The sequence below is a fragment of the Eurytemora carolleeae genome, unplaced genomic scaffold (genome assembly GCF_000591075.1).
Source record: "Eurytemora carolleeae unplaced genomic scaffold, Eaff_2.0 scaffold123, whole genome shotgun sequence".
NCBI lineage: Eukaryota > Metazoa > Arthropoda > Copepoda > Calanoida > Temoridae > Eurytemora > Eurytemora carolleeae.
In genome coordinates this window covers 23769-43873 of record NW_019396038.1, presented here as the reverse complement: position 1 = coordinate 43873, position 20105 = coordinate 23769, and the positions used below count along the sequence as shown (strand labels likewise).

At 30.4% G+C, this 20105-nt stretch overlaps 1 protein-coding gene across 1 annotated transcript in view; it reads right to left on the bottom strand.

Moving 5' to 3' along the window:
* Positions 1 to 6148: 6148 nt before the first annotated feature.
* LOC111699701 (allatostatin-A receptor) overlaps positions 6149 to 20105 on the bottom strand; it is a 35632-nt gene continuing 21675 nt past the window's right edge. Inside the window, exons 8-15 of the mRNA XM_023470430.1 lie at positions 19483 to 19512; positions 19233 to 19283; positions 18102 to 18188; positions 15115 to 15153; positions 11672 to 11806; positions 10342 to 10418; positions 8179 to 8245; positions 6149 to 7085 (exon numbers count right to left, since the gene is read on the bottom strand). Coding sequence (XP_023326198.1) covers positions 6906 to 7085; positions 8179 to 8245; positions 10342 to 10418; positions 11672 to 11806; positions 15115 to 15153; positions 18102 to 18188; positions 19233 to 19283; positions 19483 to 19512 — 666 coding nt within the window. The 3' untranslated portion in view covers positions 6149 to 6905. The remainder of the gene's footprint in view (positions 7086 to 8178; positions 8246 to 10341; positions 10419 to 11671; positions 11807 to 15114; positions 15154 to 18101; positions 18189 to 19232; positions 19284 to 19482; positions 19513 to 20105) is intronic.

Here is a 20105-nt window from a genome sequence, read left to right as displayed (position 1 = left end):
TTGTCAAAAAAACTGAACCGATTTTTTTCTGACTTTTTGTTGCAATTTACATAACCCCATATCAAGTTTCTGATCTGGTCAGAATGAAAATTTTGCCTCAGAATAATTTCAATTTTTGATTTTTGCCACAAACTCTGATTTTATAACCACTATATCTTTGAAACCAAATGTTGCAGACCTTAGATATTTCAAACTATAAATTTTGTTAAATCAAATAATATGATTTTGAAATATCAAAAGTTTACAATATTGAATTCTAAAGATATTGAGGTTTAAATATTTGATTTTGTTCCAAGGACTCAATTCATTTTGGACATATCTCATTGTTATGCTTATATGTAATGATAAAGAAAAATAAACAGTATCTTTTATAATAATTTCTCTTTTGAATATGTTAAACGTACAAAAATCAATTTAATAATGTTCAAAATGCATTGGCTTTTGTTTATTCTTTTTAAAAGTTATAATCGAACAAATATATAGGATATATTTAAATGCAAATTATTCAATTTGAAGGTGGCCTAAAGTGAACAGAATTGTTAACAAAACATGAACATTTTTCTTTGGTAAAAGGGAACTGAGGCCGAATTTAAAGAATTTAAGCCACGGCTTAAATTTGAGACACGGATCAAATATGGTTTGTTCCACTTAAAATTGCGGCTCAAATTCATTAAATTCGGACTCTCAAGACTTAAATTCGAATGACCATTCTTTAATAAAGTGGATTTAGTATTTACAAAGGTACACTTTAAACCATTGTTTCATGGATAAATGGATTTCACAGTTTTCATTTAAGAAAGTTTTCATGAGTAGTTTCACTTGGGCCTTTTGGGGTTTTTGCAGCAAAAACTGAAGAAAAATGCCATAATTCCACACGTTCTAAAACAGAAAAAGGAAGATAGTTAAGGTAAAGGTACCGTTGTGAATGGGAAATATGCAATCTATAAATGCATGCATGAAGTCACTTAAAATTGCAGTCTACAGTCTCTTAACTTCAGCACACTATTGAGTGCAAATATTGGAAGAAAAGTCAAAGTTTAGTTTTCCATCTATATTGTTTTTATATTTACTCTGGGGCACAGTAGTTTAGTTTTCCATCTATATTGTTTTTATATTTATACTCTGGGGCACAGTAGTTTAGTTTTCCATCTATATTGTTTTTATATATACTCTGGGGCACAGTAAACTCAAATTCAAATCATTTTAGTTTTAAATCTTAAAGTTTTCATACACAACACCTTTATTTGAAAGAAAGAGATGTTGTTAAAAAAAAGAAAATACTTAAATCCCTTTGTTCTACCTCTTTGTGCCGGCCAAAATCAATGTTTTCTTTATATGTGCATTGGAGACAGGCTCTTTTTTTTAATTTTTCATTGAAAATCTTAATTTAAACACTGTATTTTTGCTAAATTCAAAACTGGTCAAAATATGGAATTCAAAAACTTAATTGAGAACTTCTAAAAAGTTGTAAATCGCAAATAGATTGTCAAGTACAGTAGATGGCAACGTAGAATTTGTACACTCTCGTACACTCTATACATTCTAACGTCACAATTCAACCTTGTTTTTTTTGTCCAACAAAATTATTAATAATAGTTATAATTTTAGACTTAGTGCTTATCCTTCAGTACAATAAGTTCATTGTTTTGTTTTCTTTATTTTCTGTTTTAACACTTTTTATTTAATCTTGGAAAACATGTCAACTAATGTGAGAAAATTTCGTTTTCCTTGTTATATTTGACACTTGTGACGTCGTGTATAATTGATCTATTTCTATGTTGCCACCTATTGTACTTGATAATCTATTTAGTTAACTACAACATAAATGTAAAACTTTTTGTTGCTTTTATTTTTTTGTTTTGGTTTGTTGTGTGTATTGTGTAAGTACAGTATTTCTGAATAATATATAAATAAGTTTCTGTGCTAATGGTTCTAATTATACTAATTACACTAGTTATCAGAACTTATCCTTTTTTGGTGTAACAAAACAATATAAATTTTCTTTAGGCATTTATCATCAGGTTTAAGAGAAACCAAAATTACATCAAACTCCTTTTCGTAAAAAAAAACATGAACATCCAAGAGTACACATAGATTCAGCTTGTAATGAAAAGTTTTCAAGACAGGATCAACTTTGAAGTGGCGGAACGCCTTGTGCTTTGATTTTATCGCTCTAACTTTCTTTTACTTTCTGTACCCCTTTTTAGAACAAAAAAAACACTTGTTTTTAGCTTTAGTTTTCAAGACGTAATCGGCAAAACTCTCATTGATATTTGCGTGAGGGCTTGCAACCTTTAAATTACTGTGAGTAAGTGAGTGAGTGAGTAAGTATTGGTCAATTAAATGAAAAAATCCTTTAAGGAACGGAAACGTGATGATTTTGAATTCATTAGCTGGACTGAACACGTTCAGTTATAAGTTAAAAATCACTGGCACTGGACATGTTTGTTATGTTAAGTTTAATTCTTTCTAAAATTGAATAATTTACTGAATCAATATTTTTAATTGCAATAAATATATATGCCTCTGAAAATATTTTGAGTTTTTAAAATGCTGACCAGATTACTTTGAAACAGAATGTTTATGAAATTAGAAAATGCATAAGTAGAATTCTTTTATTAGTTATCTGAATTTTTTTTTTTACAATATTATATTAATCTACATTTTTGTGGAAAATTAAATCTTCAAATATTAATTACACTAAACGTTAACGAGTAGAAATTGATAAACGCGCTAATGTACCCACTAAGACCCAGACCGGAAGGATGGCATTGAAAATTATTTTAAAAACGATCGTCGTTTTTAAGATATTTTTTTAATCAAAACAAACTGATTATACAAAACGAAGCTATTATTTTGTACTAACTGGAGGGCCCGACGTTGCCCGTGGAAAAAAAGTTTAAAAACAAAAAAAATTTGAATTATTGTTTAGCCTATGCCACCCCTGGCCACCCATGAGTGTCCAAAAACAATTCAGCCCAATCAGTCCAGTCGTTTGGCCGGCTATACGTATACCAATGTCTTGTTCTATTATATAGAAGATTTAAATAAACGAGCGGTAACAAAGGGGCCTCTTCGAAACACTTGAACGTCAGAATATTTGATATTTTTAGTTTAACATTTTTAAAATAGATATTTGCTAAAGATTTATTTTTTATGCACTTGAGTAAGCCAACCAAAATAACGGTCAATGACCAGAAATGGTTATGGTCCTTAAAGGGAGTGTTCGCGAAAAATGAAAGAGGGTATAGGCTTAATATGATGAAAAAAGCGCTTTTGATCGCTGCTAATCTTACTTCTATCTGATGCGTCTATAAGGAGAAAATTCTTAAAGACGACGAATACCAAAGAACGTAGTGTCCATACAAATTCAAAAAGATGCAACATTCAACTCGGATCGTAAAGAAATCAATTTAATTCCAAACAAATCTTTGTATATTACAAACAATAGTCATCGATTATTTTTCGACCCATTCGTAAATAGTTGATATTTCATAATATTTCGTATTTTTCATGATCTGAGAGTTACTTTTGAAAACATTTATTCATGTTTCGACGATTTTTTATAATAAAGACGACATTTTCATGTTTTCCAGGAATGTTCTAAAATAAATGTATACAGTGAAAATTATTTTTTTTAAATTAAAAATATTATGAAATATTAACTATATACGAATGCGTCGAAAAATAATCGATGACTATTGTTTGTAATATACAAAGATTTGTTTGGAATTAAATTGATTTCTTTACGATCCGAGTTGAATGTTGCATCTTTCTGAATTTGTATGGGCACTACGTTCTTCGGTATTAGTCGTTTTTAACAACTTTCTCCTTATAGACGCAACAGATAGAAGTAAGATTAGTAGCGATCAAAAGCGCTTTTTTTCGCATTAAGCCTATACCCCCTTTCAATTTTCGCGAAAACTCCCTCTAAACCAAAAACATCGTTTGTCATTTTTAAATTTTTTTATAGATTAGGTTTAAAAAAACGATTAACACTCAACAGTGATTTAAACATTTCTTAAAGTTTCTTATTTATTTGATAAAATTTTATGTTCATTGTTCATTGTTACTATTTATTAACCTTTGATTTCCAGCTCAGATGCTTTTAGATATAAACTATCTTATGAATCCCATGGACAAAAAGGAAACAACATTTCTAAACAAAGATTACTGGGCTAATTCAAAAGTGTTTTTAGGGAAGTTTTCTCAAAAAATTCAGATTATGAATTTTGTCACTTCAATCCAAAGTTTTTTGATTCCTGTGGACAAAACAATGGATTTCCAATTATTTTTCTATAAGAAATAAGGATTTTATTTTATAAAAAATACATTTATTCAATTATTTTATAGACAACAATAGGGTTTGCAGCGAACGAAACGCTTGCAAAAATATGCGAAAATTTTTGTTCGTTTTCCAAACTTTTCACGAAATTTTGCATTTTTTCGCGAAAATGAATAAAGCAAAAAATGCGAAAAAATTTCGCGAAAATTTCGTATTTTTTCTTATCGCTGCAAACCCTAGAAAACATACATGTTTTGATTTTTTCCATAATTCGTTTATATATTGTTTACAAAAGTGGTTAATCTTTAAAACTTTATATTCCTGATATTTTATATTCCTAGAAAATCATAAAACTTTTTAACAAATTATTTAAGTGAAATTATACTTTGTTCTGTTCAACAGTTAAATAACTGTGTGCTTGCTACAAACACTCAGATTTGTTAAATCCTTCCATCTTTCCATCCTGATGCCACATTATTATATATATTTCAAATTATAAATTATTATAGATCAAATAGTCGATGTCTAAATTATAAAAGGTTTACACCATCAGATTGCAAAGGTATAGGAATTAATTTTGAGTTTGTGGAAAGAGATCTTTAAAAACTACTAAATAATTTTTTTAAGGATAATAGAATTTTAGAAACGAAAGCTGCACGGGTAAAAACTGGAGGGTGGGGACCAAAAGCCCCTCCCCCATTTTTCTTGCTTTTTTAAATCATTTGTTTGATATTTAATAATTTTGTTGTACATCTAATTACAGTTTTAGTCTTATATCAGGAATTTTAAGTTCGGTTTTACATAAAAGAAAACATTTTTAACATTATTTGTGCTTTAAATATTGGGCTATTGTCATTATATCTACAATACAATATATCATATAAACATAATATTTTCCAACATAAAACTATTACTACAATTACTAAAAATTACATTTTACTTTTTCATAAACATTAAAAACATTTTACCGACAACATATATCTTATCTAATTCAATAAATCATAATTTCAAAAATATCTTATTTTTTATTATATAGATTGATTTCTGAACAAAAATTTCGAGTAAGTATTCAAAAAATTTACTTGGATTCAAATTTTAAATAAAAAATATTACTGGAAAAAGTAAAAAAATCATTATGCTTTTCATTTTAAGTTTAACATTCATAACTCAATATTTTCCATTGATAAGTATTATTTGAACATATTTACTTTACATACGTGTACACTCCGCACCCTTATACATTACAATTTTTGGTTTTAACGAGAATTATTATTAATAAAAAACTTATCGATTCCAAGTATAGCTTAAATGTTATTTTATGAATAGTCCACTTATTTACTAATTTACAAAGAGATTTTGACTAATTTTAATGATATTACTGACAAATTTTGAATTTGATTAGAAAAAAAAAATGTGAAAAATCAAATTAATCTTCTAAATTTCCAATCCGCAAAATCCGCAAAATTGTAATTTGACTAATAGATCCCAATTTTTATTAATGTTTAAGTCAAACTTTGTTCGGGGTTGGCATTTTTGATTTCTTATGATTTTAAATTCATTTTAGTTTATACCGTAAGGTGAGAAAATAGTAATCTCTAGATTTGAAAACTAATTTCATTCATCAATATCCAAGCATCACAATATTTTGAATTCAGTCTTTCTCTTGGAAAATCATTTTGAATTTAATTATTTACTTTTTGAATATTTTCACTTTCATATAATAATATAATATATATATAGTTAGAAATAATAACTTTTTATTGATATTTTTGTCTTATATACCTATAAGATCATTATTATATAAAACACTAGCTGAAGTGCCCGGCTTTGCCCGTGGAATTTTTTTTTTCTGTATTTTTTAAATCATTTTTTAGAAGAATCCGTAAAAACAGCAAAAAAACAATTGCTTTTACCTATTATTGTTGTTTTAATTGTTTGAGTAGGGAAACTTGTAAAAATATTGCAATAGCCACGGAACATTGGAACAATGCACTTGAGAAGATAAAGTAACTAAAGACGACAAATAGTGGTAAATGTAGACTTAAAATCTAGCCTACAGTCCTTTTCCAGGATTAAATATTTCTCTTTGAGAATAAAGTTATTAATAATCATTCACTCTCTTGCACTGTACTTTACCTAAAGTTTTCTAAAATAGAATATGTGACTAAATGCCTTTTAACGAAAAACAGTAACTCTGCTGATTAAATTGTTTTAACAAAGTTCTTAAAAATGCACAGAAAGGATTTACTGCACAAGCTAACTATTCACTATATTTTTATAGTCTTAATCGTCTTTATAACTACGTTTATTCACGCTAATGTAATGCTAATTTACACTGTACTGCGTAGTACGTACTGTACTCTTTACGGCAGGGTCTGTGAACTCTGGCGGGGTTTAAATTCCGGTTCAGGCAATTGCTGTTCATTATTCATATTTATTTGATTCCTTAGTCTTATATCAGTAGTTTTTTTCTATAAACTTCACTGTGGGTTTGTGGAACAGTAGTTTTCTGCAATTAATCAGAATCAAACTTCCAATAAGCATAAATAACAGTTAATAAATGTTTACAGATTGATATGAAGATCGTTAAGAGAGTCTGTAGATTCAGATCGAACACAGTTTATAATACAGGTTGACGAACCATGATCGCCGGCTGATCTATCGGAATGATCGCAGGTACAGGGTGATCTATATTTGTAGTTTGATGGTTCTCATGCTCATCTGCGGTTGTCTTCTCCGCTAGAAGAGGAATACGGGGAATATCCAACCTGTTCATTTCTATAGGTTGCCGCCTTCTTTCCTGCATTTTTAGAGTAGATTTAGAAAACAATTTTATAATTCTTGAATAATCATGAAACATAAATAGAATGACTTTTTAACCTAAAAACAGTGATCCAACTTATTTATTTAATTATCGATAATTTTATTTTTAAAAGTTTCTCTCAAAATGTTTGCAAAATAACCAAGATCCTGAATTTTTCATCACACAGGGTGAATGATGAACTTCAATCCGTAGATTATCCTTTTATTTAAAAAATCTTAAAGGGACTGTATAAGAAAAATAAAAGGGGGTATAGGCTGAAAGCTAATCACTTTAGATCTTGATCGCGACCCATTAAAGTTATATCTGAGAATCCTGTCTCGAGAAATTTATATAAAACTGTGTCAAATTTATATGAAAATTTATATATTTTGTATAGAAATGGTGGATTTGAACTGATCATATTCAGCAAATACGCAACCAATCGGAAAATTAAGATATCCCAGATAAACCTAATTATAACTTAGGTTTCCTCCAATTATTATAATTTTTATTTGTTTTTTAATAGATAAAATTGATAATATGAGTCCGTATTACGTCATCAGAACTCCCGCCAATGGTAGTGCAGTATACCGGTCACGTGTCTCCCATTGTATCACATGACATGCTGAATATGATCTGTTTAAACCTACGAGTTCTATACAAAATTCTATATTTATGAATTTTCGTGTAAATTTAACACAGTTCTTTGTCAATTTCTCGAGACAGGAACATGACGATATAACTTTCATGGGGTGCGATCAAGAGCTAAAGTGATTAGCTTTCAGCATATACCCCCTTTCATTTTTCCTTTACAGTCCCTTGTAGTTAAAACTTGCAAAATTTAAACAAGGACTAACTAATCAGTGGGAAATATGATTAAGGTCTACGATTCAAAAGAGTAAATGGTGTACAATACATGAACTGATGAATTTGACAGCTTTTCGAAAGTGTCAATTCAAATTGTCCAAGTTACCAAAAACATTTTGCGTACAAAATGAGTTTAGAAAAGATGTTAAAAATAAGTATGACCCCTTTTATTATTATATTAATATTATGTTATAATTATTCAGGTTTAGGTCTACTCTTATCCCTGGCGTTCTGGGTGCAGGGGAACAACTGCGCGGGGAGCACATGGTATCAGATTCAGAAACCCAGCCCTGCAATATTCAAGTTTAAAATTCCCATCAGTGGCAAGTCCGGTTAACAGCTGCATCCTTTAAGGTAATGAAAGCGTAATTTCTAAATGACCCTCCATGCAAAGATGGCATGCCCGATTCACAACGGTACCGTTAAAAGCTTTATCTGATCATGTATGAATTATACATAATTTTTTATAGCTTTGAAAACTCATTACTTTCAATTGATGATTCTGTACAAATGTGACTTGCGCCATTTTACTTTTGGAAAACAAACCAAGGAATCATCAGAATGAGGCTCTTTTAAACCTAGAAAAACGAAAATATCTTCCTCAAGATTGATCAGAGAAAGATTTCAACGGTACCGTCGTAAACCAGGTGTTGTCATCTTTTGTCATCGTTGCATTAGGGCCACTGGAAATTACGCTTACAGTCCATTTTTAAAGAATTGATTGATTGAAAATACAACATTTTTAGATAAGGTTTAATTATTTTAATCTAGAGAAACGACAGTATCTTCCATATTACTGATAAATGTGTAAAGGGTTCCGTTGAGAATCTGAGATGGCTCTTATTAAATATAGGTTCACTTGAAATTACAAGAACACTCCCTTTTGTAAATTCTTTCGTTTTCAATGACTGAGGCTAAAAAATTAATTAAGATGAAAAAATGTTGATTAAATTCTTCTTTGTCCATTAATTAAATGTCTGCAATAATTAAAGATTTTTTTTAGAAATTTATAGCAAATAACATGCTTAACCTTTCTTCTTAACTTGTAAATAATTAAAGAAAATAAGCTTTAAATCTACATGGTATGGTAAGAAAATGCATATTAATCCCACACGTACTCCAATTAGCCGCTGGTTAAACCGTTATACCATGCATCAATCAGAATTTGTTTTCAACTTATGAAATAAGTTCACAATGTTGTATTTCTTAAATATAATATAAAATATCAGGATGCTTCATAAGTCTATACATTTTTTATTTTTATTTTCTAAATTTGTTATTCGATAAATAAAAATGCCAATCAATCTTAAAATGAAATTCTCTCAAAAATAAAATATTTTATAGAATTTATTAAAAAAATAAACTTATTTACACAAATCAATCTCATTTGTTTTTATAACTAAAAAGTTTGAGAGCAGTGCAGAAAGTTATTATGATATTATTATTATTATTGATAATAATCAATAATGCAGAATAAAATGGTGGTTCAAATTTGATTTATGTTTGCTAGTTCTTCTCCTGGTTGATTTTATAAATCATGAAAACATTAGGAGTAAAATGAGTTTCTTCTCTTTATATAAGAAACATGAATACAACACAGCTCGGAATATAAATTAGAAAACAGGAAGCACGCTTCCGGAAACTGGAGAGAGAGAAAATAAAGACCTTTTAATAAACATTTAATTTCGACCCATGATTCCCACAAAAGAGGGGCGTTAAGTTGCCTAACGTCCCACGGGACATTATGTTACGATAGCACTTTTTAAAAAAAATTGACTTAACCAATTAGCTGTATTTTCAGCCGTATATTGATCTCTACTTCAAAGTATGTAAAAAAAGCGTAAAAAACGTTACACACTTTAATATGTAAAAAATATAGCACAACAATGTACTTCAAAATAGCAATGATTTTCGTCACAACTTGTGAAGCATTAAACCATTGAATACTTTTTCTTTATGAAGATGAATAATTTAAAGTTTTTCTCTGGAAGTAAATTTCAAATTTATGCAGTAGAAACAAGAAAGAAAATGAATAGAGCATGTAACTTTTGAAATGTGTGACTGCTCACTCTGGGCCGTAGTAATTTGAATTCGAACAGGACCTGCCCAGTTTGTACCGGGCTGCCAGATAACAGCGTGTACTGACCCGATCCTATTACCATATTCTGTACAGTACGTCGCTTTAACCAGACACGACAGGGGTCAATTTTCTTGGCATAGTCCCGTCGGAGGGCTAACTTTGACAACTCCCATGGCGGGTTCAGACTTTTTACAGTACCCGGCCTAATCCCAGGCCTATTTGACCGACCCCACTACTGGCTTAGTCCACCGTGTACTTACTCAATTTTGTGTACATTCCATCTTAAATTTCCAGGTAAACTGTTACCTGAAGGAAGTAGAGAGCCAAGCGTAGAGGATCGGATTCATGCAGGAATTACTGTATGCAAGAACATGAGATGCAATCTGCAGCAGAACAATGTATTAGACAATAGTAGATTTAGGGACCGAGTTTAATGAATGTGAGGGGTCATTAATTTGAATTACCGATTCAAATCTTTCCTTACTTTTACTTTGCATCGATGGTTCAAATTTGAGTCAGCGGTAGGTTGTTCAATGACATAGCTCAAATTTATAGAATTTAGTTCGAGAAATGATAATTTTTAATCCCTTTATCTTTGCAATCTGACAGTGAAAACCTTTGATATTTTAAAATTTGACTGTTTGCTCATGCAAAAACCATAGTTTGAAATATAAAAGATATAAGAAATAGAAAATTGGATCTTTTTAAAAGTGTTCTATTCCTTTGGTAAATAATAATTTGATAAAAAAAATCCTATGATAAATAGTCGGCGTGTAGCTGGAATTGTGAATTTAAATGTATTTGGGAAATTGTACTTTTGAGAATAATACATGAACTGGGAAAAGAAATTTTGGAGTTAGTCTTTTGAACTTTTTTTATTAGAATTTTGGGACTTAGTACCTCGAATAAAGTCCTAAGATAAAGAATATTTTTGGAAAAAATATTTTTTAAACTAGCCTTCTGGAAAAAGTCTTTTATTGAATATTCTTTCAGAGAAAGAATATTTCTGTTTGAATATATAATGATTTGGATCTAAGTTAGTAGAATTCTCTCCATTTAAAAATCCCAATCTCTGAACTTAACTGATTTTGCCTATATTTTCATTTTAAGGATGGTAACTGTATAGATTTAAAGGGATTTAAGGAGCAGGATGGAGTAAATTCTACCTGTAGGATTGTAACTGGATAGAGTCCAAGGGATTTATGGAGCAAGATGGGTTGAATTAAATCTACCAGAGGCCAAATTGAATTGAAGCCGCGGCTTAAATTTGAGACGGGGCTCAACTATGATTAGTTTCACTTAAAATGTTATGCAATGTTTCAAAATTTAAGCCGACACTCAATTGAAACCGGATTTTGGTGGATTTGAGACTTGGCTCAAATTCATTAAATTCGGACTCTGTATTCTTATTTTAGGAATTGTAATTGGATAGTCTAATGGATTTGAGGAGCAGGATGGATTGTATTGAATATACCTGTATTATTATTTTAGGGATTGTAACTGGATAGAGTCCAAGGGATTTAAGGATCAGGATGGATTGTATTAAATCTACCGGTTTTATTATTTTAGGGATTGTATTCGTAACTGGAGAGAATTCAAGGGATTTAAGGAGAAAGAAGGATTGTATTAAATCTACCTGTATTATTATTTTAGGGATTGTAACTGGATAGAGTCCAAGGGATTTAAGGAGCAGAATGGATTGAATTGGGAGCCAGGATACTGCAAATACAGCTGTAACTGCAACAACCATCCTCACTACTCTCTTCTTGTTCTAAAAAACAATACTTATAGATAATTCAAATAATAATTATAATAAGATGATTCAATAATTAAAGAACAATACACTTCGGCTCAATCAAGTACTGGCCGACTTTCAACCAACAAGGGCAAGCTGTACAGTACACATACAGTACAATACATATATATAAATAAATATAATTTCCTTATATGTCTGCAACCTGATATTTCACTGTAATCCTAAGGTTGCAAACTCTCACACAAAAATCGATGGAACTTTGCCAATACTTATTAAAAACTGAAGCTGAAAACAATTCCTTTACAGTCACATGTCTTGAGTTACCAAAAAGTCAGTTTTTACTCTTTTCCTTATCTTTTGTGGTAATTCAAAAGATTAAGTTAAATCCTTTAAGATGCTTCGCCGATTAACCAATCTGTGATTATAGATGTATAAATATACAATACATTCAGTATAAAGGCGAGCTTTTTCCTGATAATCCAATTTGTAGCTTTTATTTTACAATCGTTAAATTTACAGAGTTGGTTCGTTTTACTTGTTCGTTCATAACGCATATGCCGACAAAAAAGTAAAGAGAAAAGGGAAAAAATGATGTTTATCAGGTCAAATAATTTGGATAATTGGACATTCACGTCAATTGGGTCTTTATAAAGAATATTTGCACTTAAGCGAAAACAATAGATATTGCATAATATCAAAACAATTATAATTTCACTTTGTTTAACCTTAACCTTTAAAAGTATAAAATCCTCCCTTATTTAAATCCTTCCTGAACCTATCGTGAAAGTTTATATGAAATAAGTTGGAAAACTTTTATAATTTCCTCTTTATATTTTTCAACATCTAATCCTTTACACCATAACAGAGGTGTGGTTTTTAAATCTGTGATGTGCGCAAAGTGATTAGTATACCGCGTTTTATTCTTAGCTTTCATTCTAAAGCGGTTATCTGGAATACGGCAGGAACAAAGCATATCATGAAAATTCCAAATGAGTTTAAGTCAAGGAACATAGCTTTTATTAGATACAATCATGGAAAATATGTAATCGAATTTCATATTAAGCAGTCGTTAAAGGATACAGTCAAGGAACATATCAATAGTCTAATGGATACAGTCAAGGAATATATTAAACAGTCTAATGGATACAGTCAAGGAACATATCAAACAGTCTAATGGATACAGTCAAGGAATATCTTAAACAGTCTAAAGGATACAGTCAAGGAACATATCAAACAGTGTAATGAAAACAGTCAAGGAACATATTCAATAGTCTAATGGATACAGTCAAGGAATATCTTAAACAGTCTAATGGATACAGTCAAGGAACATATCAAACAGTCTAATGGATACAGTCAAGGAATATCTTAAACAGTCTAATGGATACAGTCAAGGAACATATCAAACAGACAGTCAAGGAATATATTAAACAGTCTAATGGATACAGTCAAGAAATATATTAAACAGTCTAAAGGATACAGTCAAGGAATATATTAAACAGTCTAATGGATACAGTCAAGGAACATATCAAGCAGTGTAACGAATACATTCAAGGAACATACCAAACAGTCTAATGGATACAGTCAAGGAACATATCAAACAGTCTAACGAATACAGTCAAGGAACATATCAAACAGTCTAATGGATACAGTCAAGGAACATATCAAACAGTCTAATGGATACAGTCAAGGAATATATTAAACAGTCTAATGGATACAGTCAAGGAACATATCAAACAGTGTAATGGATACAGTCAAGGAATATATTAAACAGTCTAAAGGATACAGACAAGGAAAATAATAATTCAGTATTTAATTATTAAAATGTAAAAAAAAAAATGTAAAATGTAGGAAAATGCATAACTGGATTTTGCAAATAAAGAACCCTAGGGCTTTTCAAAAATGTATCAAATGTTGAAGATATAGGAATTAGAGCCCCCCACCCCCCACACTTTTTGTGGATAATAAAAAAAAAGTTGGATCATATTATTTCTATTTTGGTAAATCAATTATTTTCTTCTCATATTTTGTTGAACATCATTTGTCTTACAGGAATATCATAATGTAGAGGGGAAATAAAAACATTTAATTGTTGTTTGAAAATGGTGTTTCATGATAAAAACAAGGAATTATGTACATAACTTACATCTTTTTCTTTATTATTTCTCGATAATGAGGTATAACAAACAATAAACATTTATCATCGGAATATACAAGTACTATATTCCTACAAATATACTGCATTTTATAAAGGGGGAAGAGGGATAAAACAAACTTTTAAGCTTTGAAATATTGATGATAAAAGTTTTACAGTTTACTTACGTCATCATTTTGTTTAAAATTTTTCAAACAGAGTAGCCTAGCATGGTAGCTTTAATCAAATAATTGTACAATCTGATTTATAAAAAAACATTTAAAATGTCATTCAATTAAATGAAATTTAAATCATGAAATTCAATTTAATTTCTTTAAAAGCAAAATGTTAAACTTAAATCAGAATCTCTGAAAGAGTTGTTTGCTGAAAACAGCAAAGTTGTATCTATTGTTTTCCATGAAAATATTTTCTCATTGTTCTGTGCGTTAAAATATTATAGTAAATATTCTTTAATAAGTTTGTTATACAAACGTGTGTTATGCGGTATATGCCCTTCTGAACACTACTCAGATATCCATATTATTGATATTATTGATTCTAAAAATAGATTTTTGAGATATAACGTTTTATGAGATCCTAAAAAAATTGTTTAGACTTGTTAGTCGATAGGTTGAACTGTATTTTATCTATAAATTGAACTAAACAATAGGATTTCATATTTGCTGTCCCTCATTCTCCTCTAAACAGAAGCAGAAGGTTAAATGTGTGGCCTCGAAGCTTCAATTTAACGTATAAGTATGAGAGCACGGGCATCCGTCGTACATTTGAATTTCCGAGCCGGGTCAGCCTTTTCGGTGACAGTTTGTACTGTACCTAGCTCTGTGGGAAGGACTAGTCGGTGCAACAAGGTTGACGCGGTCAGACTTTATGCTTCATATAGGTTGAATTTACTTTTACTAAAGGGGCAGCTGTGCATGTGAGGAGCAAATTTATTAGAAACATACTAGAAACTCAAAACATCTTTTTCTTCTAAAAAGCTGTTTATATAAAAGAAGAGTTATAATTAATGATCTTATTTTCTAATCCCTTTATCCTTGTAACCCAATGTCGTAGACCTTTGTAGATATTGCGAACTATAAATACTGTTAGTGCAACTATCTCTCTTGTCGTCTAAGGGAATGTAACAATTGTAATTTAATCTCTGCTAATTTTTTAATGTTTACATGTTTACCTTTAATGCGTCCCTACTGCTACTGTGACCTCCAGGACCCTAAACAAAAAGAAAAAAATTAGCAGGGGAAAAAAATTCAAACTTTTTTCATAGCTCTGTATTCATCTTTAAACTATCTATCGGTTCACTTTTGGGTCTGTTAATTTTCTTTAAAAAAAGAAAATATTTTATATTTAAAATGGTTGAATTACCTTTAAGCTAGAGATTAAACGTGTTTTATTATCTTTACATGTAAATTTATCTCTTTCTATTTAGTAGAAGACATATTCCTTCCTTTATCTAAATCCGATGCAAGAGCCAAGATCTAAAAGATCAAGATGATTGGCCTTTATAAATTGGCACTTGGGAAATATCATTTCCTTAATCTTCTTATATACATATAAATGTAGATATATGTTCATTGTTTCATTTTTTCATTTTTTTTTTACTTTTCCCCTCTTTTTATATTTTGTTCTATTTATAAAAAGATTTATATATCAGTTAATGAAAAATGTTGTCATTTTAATTGACGTTCTTTGTGGTGTATTAAGGTTAGTACATAACATTCATTTTTAACTTTTGATATTTAGATTTGTTTTGTTTAGAATTATTTTGATATCCCATGAAATTTAAATCATGAAATTCAATTTAATTTCTTTAAAAGCAAAATGTTAAACTTAAATCAGAATCTCTGAAAGAGTTGTTTNGGGGGGGGGAAGGAAATGGGGTTAGTTAATTTCATAAACATGAATGTAAAGGGTACCCCCTCTTTTCTCAAATGGAGTGTGTTTACTGCCAGAATGATGTTTTAAACTTGTTTTTAACGGATGGGGGAGGTGACTCTCGTAAACTGTATGTTGACGATAAAATTCTATATTTAATCTACAGTAACACAAAGATATCACTTTTAAAAATTACAATGAGAATTTTGTCAATTAATACTTAACAATACTTAATAAAAACAAGTGGCTTAGTGTTCTAAAATGTTAAGGGATACAAAAACTAGTGGTTTAGTGTTCTAAAATATTTAGCGATACAAAAACAAATGGCTTAGTGTTCTAAAATATTTAGTGATACAAAAACAAGTGATTTAGTGTTCTAAATGTTTAGTGATACAAAAACAAATGGCTTAGTGTTCTAAAATATTTAGTGATACAAAAACAAGTGACTTAGTATTCTAAAATATTTAGTGATACAAAAACTAGTGGTTTAGTGTTCTAAATGTTTAGGGATACAAAAACAAGTGACTTAGTATTCTAAAATATTTAGTGATACAAAAACTAGTGGTTCAGTGATACAAAATCAAGTGATTTAGTGTTCTAAAATGTTTAGTGATACAAAATCAAGTGATTTAGTGTTCTGAAATGTTTAGGGATACAAAATCAAGTGGTTTAGTGTTCTGAAATGTTTAGTGATACAAAATCAAGTGGTTTAGTGTTCTAAAATGTTTAGGGATACAAAATCAAGTGATTTAGTGTTCTGAAATGTTTAGTGATACAAAAACAAGTGACTTATTATTCTAAAATATTTAGTGATAGAATAAGTAGTGGTTTAGTGATACAAAGACAAGTGGTTTAGTGTTCTAAAATGTTTAGTGATACAAAAGCAAGTGATTTAGTGTTCTGAAATGTTTAGGGATACAAAATCAAGTGGTTTAGTGCTCTAAAATGTTTAGGGATACAAAGACAAGTGCCTTAGTATTCTAAAATGTTTAGGGATGCAAAATCAAGTGGTTTAGTGTTCTAAAATGTTCAGAGATACAAAACAAGTGGCTTAGTATTCTAAAATGTTTATGGATACAACAAAAAGTGAGTTAGTGAGTGAGTGACACTGTAACTTCGATCCAATCATGAAATTTGATGCAACTTTCCAATCAGTCTGAATTTATGTACCCCNCTTCTCGATAATCTTAAAGATTTTCAATGTGAAAAACTATTTTGTAATTCTTGCTCCTCCCTTTAACTCTCATTTATTTTTATGTGTTCCACCCTGAGAATGAAGGTACCCGACCTCTCCTTGACGGATTCCTGTACGTTTATGAACAGTATCCTCTCCAGTGGCTCCAGCTCCCTCCATCCCATGAGCAGCATGACATCCAGCAGCACCTCTTCTTCAAGTCAGCATCATTGCAAAAACTGACTCTCCAGTGGGAGGCTGCGTGTTAAACAGCCCCTGGCTATCAATGCCTCCCCGTCTCAAGTTTATAAATATGTTTTAAAATATGATATTTTCTATGTTTTTGGCTTGGGACAAATATATATATTTGATTTGATATTTGAAATATATATATTTGATATACAGGGTGTCTAAAAAAACAGGAATAAGGGTCTACAGACTCTTTTTAATTTTTAATTTTAAAGGCTCCTGCGTAAAGTTTCCAACTGGAGTTAGTAATTTTGTAAAAATAAGATAATCTCCGTTTGCATAATTTTTGTATAAGGGTCTACAGACTTGCTTGCATAGGAATTTCAAGATTGAGATAATTTTTGATATCTACGTGCAATTAACGATTCAATGAGGCCAATTTTAGTCTTGTGTATTTAAAATTAATAATTTCATAGGCTCCTAAAGTTTCCAACTGGAGCGAAGTTAAAAGAAAAGATAATCTCCGTCTGCAAAATTTTATATTCAATGTTACGTTACAGTTTATTACAGTACAATTGTTATTTTTAAATTTACAAGCCTAAAATTGGGCTTATTGAATCGGAAATTGTACGTAGATATTAAAAATGGTCTCAATTTTGAAAATCCGATTAAAAACGAGTCTGCATAGACCCTTATGTGCAAACGGAGATTATCTTTTTTTACTAAATTACTCACTCCAGTTGGAAGCCTTTAAAATTGTCATTTTAGCATCTGTAAGACCAAAATTGGTCTCATTAAACCAGAAATTGTAAATAGATTTTAAAAATGGTCTCAAACTTGAAAATCAGAATACAAACAAGTCTGTAGACCCTTATCCCCGTTTTTTTGACACACCATATATATATATATATATATATATCTACCTGTTTAAGAAGTCTGTAAAGCATAACAGAGTAGAGACAAGTGATGAGTGAGAGTGGAAGAAAGTAACCAAACACAAAGAACAGAATCTAATTACAAGCATAAAACAACATTTATTTTTAACGATTAAGGTTATACACTTTAATTAGACATCCTAATTTATTCCATATTTGATAATTCACATTACGATCTAATGTTTTCATAGGGAAAAATATCAGGAACGAAAAATTATAATTATAATAACTAAGTTTAAATGATTATTTAGATATTTTTTTTAGAATTTGCGCCATATTTAGCTATCGCTTGAAAAGTACAAAAAACTTACAGTTCTACGCAATTTAAAAAAGAGCTAGAAAATGTTTTTAACTCCATAGCTTAGGATTTTCAAATTCTTATAGTTTACTTACTTGGGGTATAGGTGGTCTTAGTTAGAAATTAAATAATTAATTTGTTGTATGTCTACTGTCGAATGATTATGCATGTAGTACATTAGGCAGCATTAATCAATTAGAATTAAACAATAGGGAGATTCAACCTGTCCTTCCTTATTGGAATATACAATTGGAATACTTTCAGCATATTAACATTACATTATATTTTACATATATATATATATATATATATAAGTACAAGTATAATAGATAATAGATATATATATACTCTATTATATTTGTACTTATCCTTCAAGATTTGAAGGAACGAACATTAAAGGGAATTTTGGCGTACTTTCAAGAGACCCTCCAAGATGTCCGATTTACAACTGACAAACTCTCAAGTTTTCCAATAATCTCAAAACCACAAGGGGGGGGGTGTCTTCACCGCAGCGAGGATTAGACAAAGGGTGGAAAGGGTATAGTTGTAAATAATGACGCAAGGTAGGATTTTTACAAAATTTTTATGTTAAAATATATCATTAAAACTCATGTCTTCAACTTTTAAATGATTATTAACCTAGAAATTATCTTACATGGAATTTGCTCCAGGAAACCTAGAGAACTTATTACCTGGAATATTCTCCAGGAAACCTGGAAATCTTAGTACCTGGAAGTCATTTTTTGCATTGAATACGCTCCAGGAAAACTGGAAATCTTCTTACCTGGAATACGCTCCAGGAAACCTGGAAATCTTATTACCTGGAATACGCTCCAGGAAACCTGGAAATCCTTGAGATAGGAGCAGGAGTACTAAAGAAAAAAACTTATAATTTTTTGGGGGGCACGATTAAGTTCTTTAATTCATCCATGACCAATAATCCTGTTAAAAAATAGTAAATTTCGGAAGAACTTCTTTTTTATAAGCATTTTTTCGTGTCATTCATTGATCAAAATTAAAATTCATGAAAAGAAGGGAAAGAGAAAATTATTACTAAAAGAAGAATCTTACCGGTCCATCCGTCACTGTTTGGTTCTCTATCTGTTTTTATTAATATTCATTATTTATTCATTTTATCATTATTATCTTCATTATAGAGTAATCACAAGTTGATGCATCCAAGAAAATAGTATTAATATAAACAGTATGAAAATTTTTAGATTTGGGAGATTGGGGAGGGGGAGGGGGGGGAAGGACCCTCATGAAAGAAGCAGTGTATGCGGATTGGGGAGGACCCTCATGTAAGAGATTGTGGTGGGGAGAGAGGGAACCCTCATGAAAGGTACAGTGTATATGTGGAGGGGGAGGGGGACCCTCATGTAAGAGATTGTGGAGGGGAGAGAGGGGACCCTCAGGAAAGGTGCAGTGTATTGGGAGGGAGGGAAGGGGTCTCATGGAAGGTGCACACAAGAGATGAGTCTCAAGAGACAGAGATGGATAATACGAGTAGATGAGTCTCTGTGGAGGAGAGAGATAAATGAAAATAGAATAATCCGATTTATCTTCACCAGATAAACGGATCTCACCAATTGTAGCTTTTACACATTGTTCTCCTTGGATAGGTATTGTTTAAGATTTAAAGGGAATTTCTCCGATTAACAACTGAACCTTTTTTACAGCTGAGCCAAAAAGTT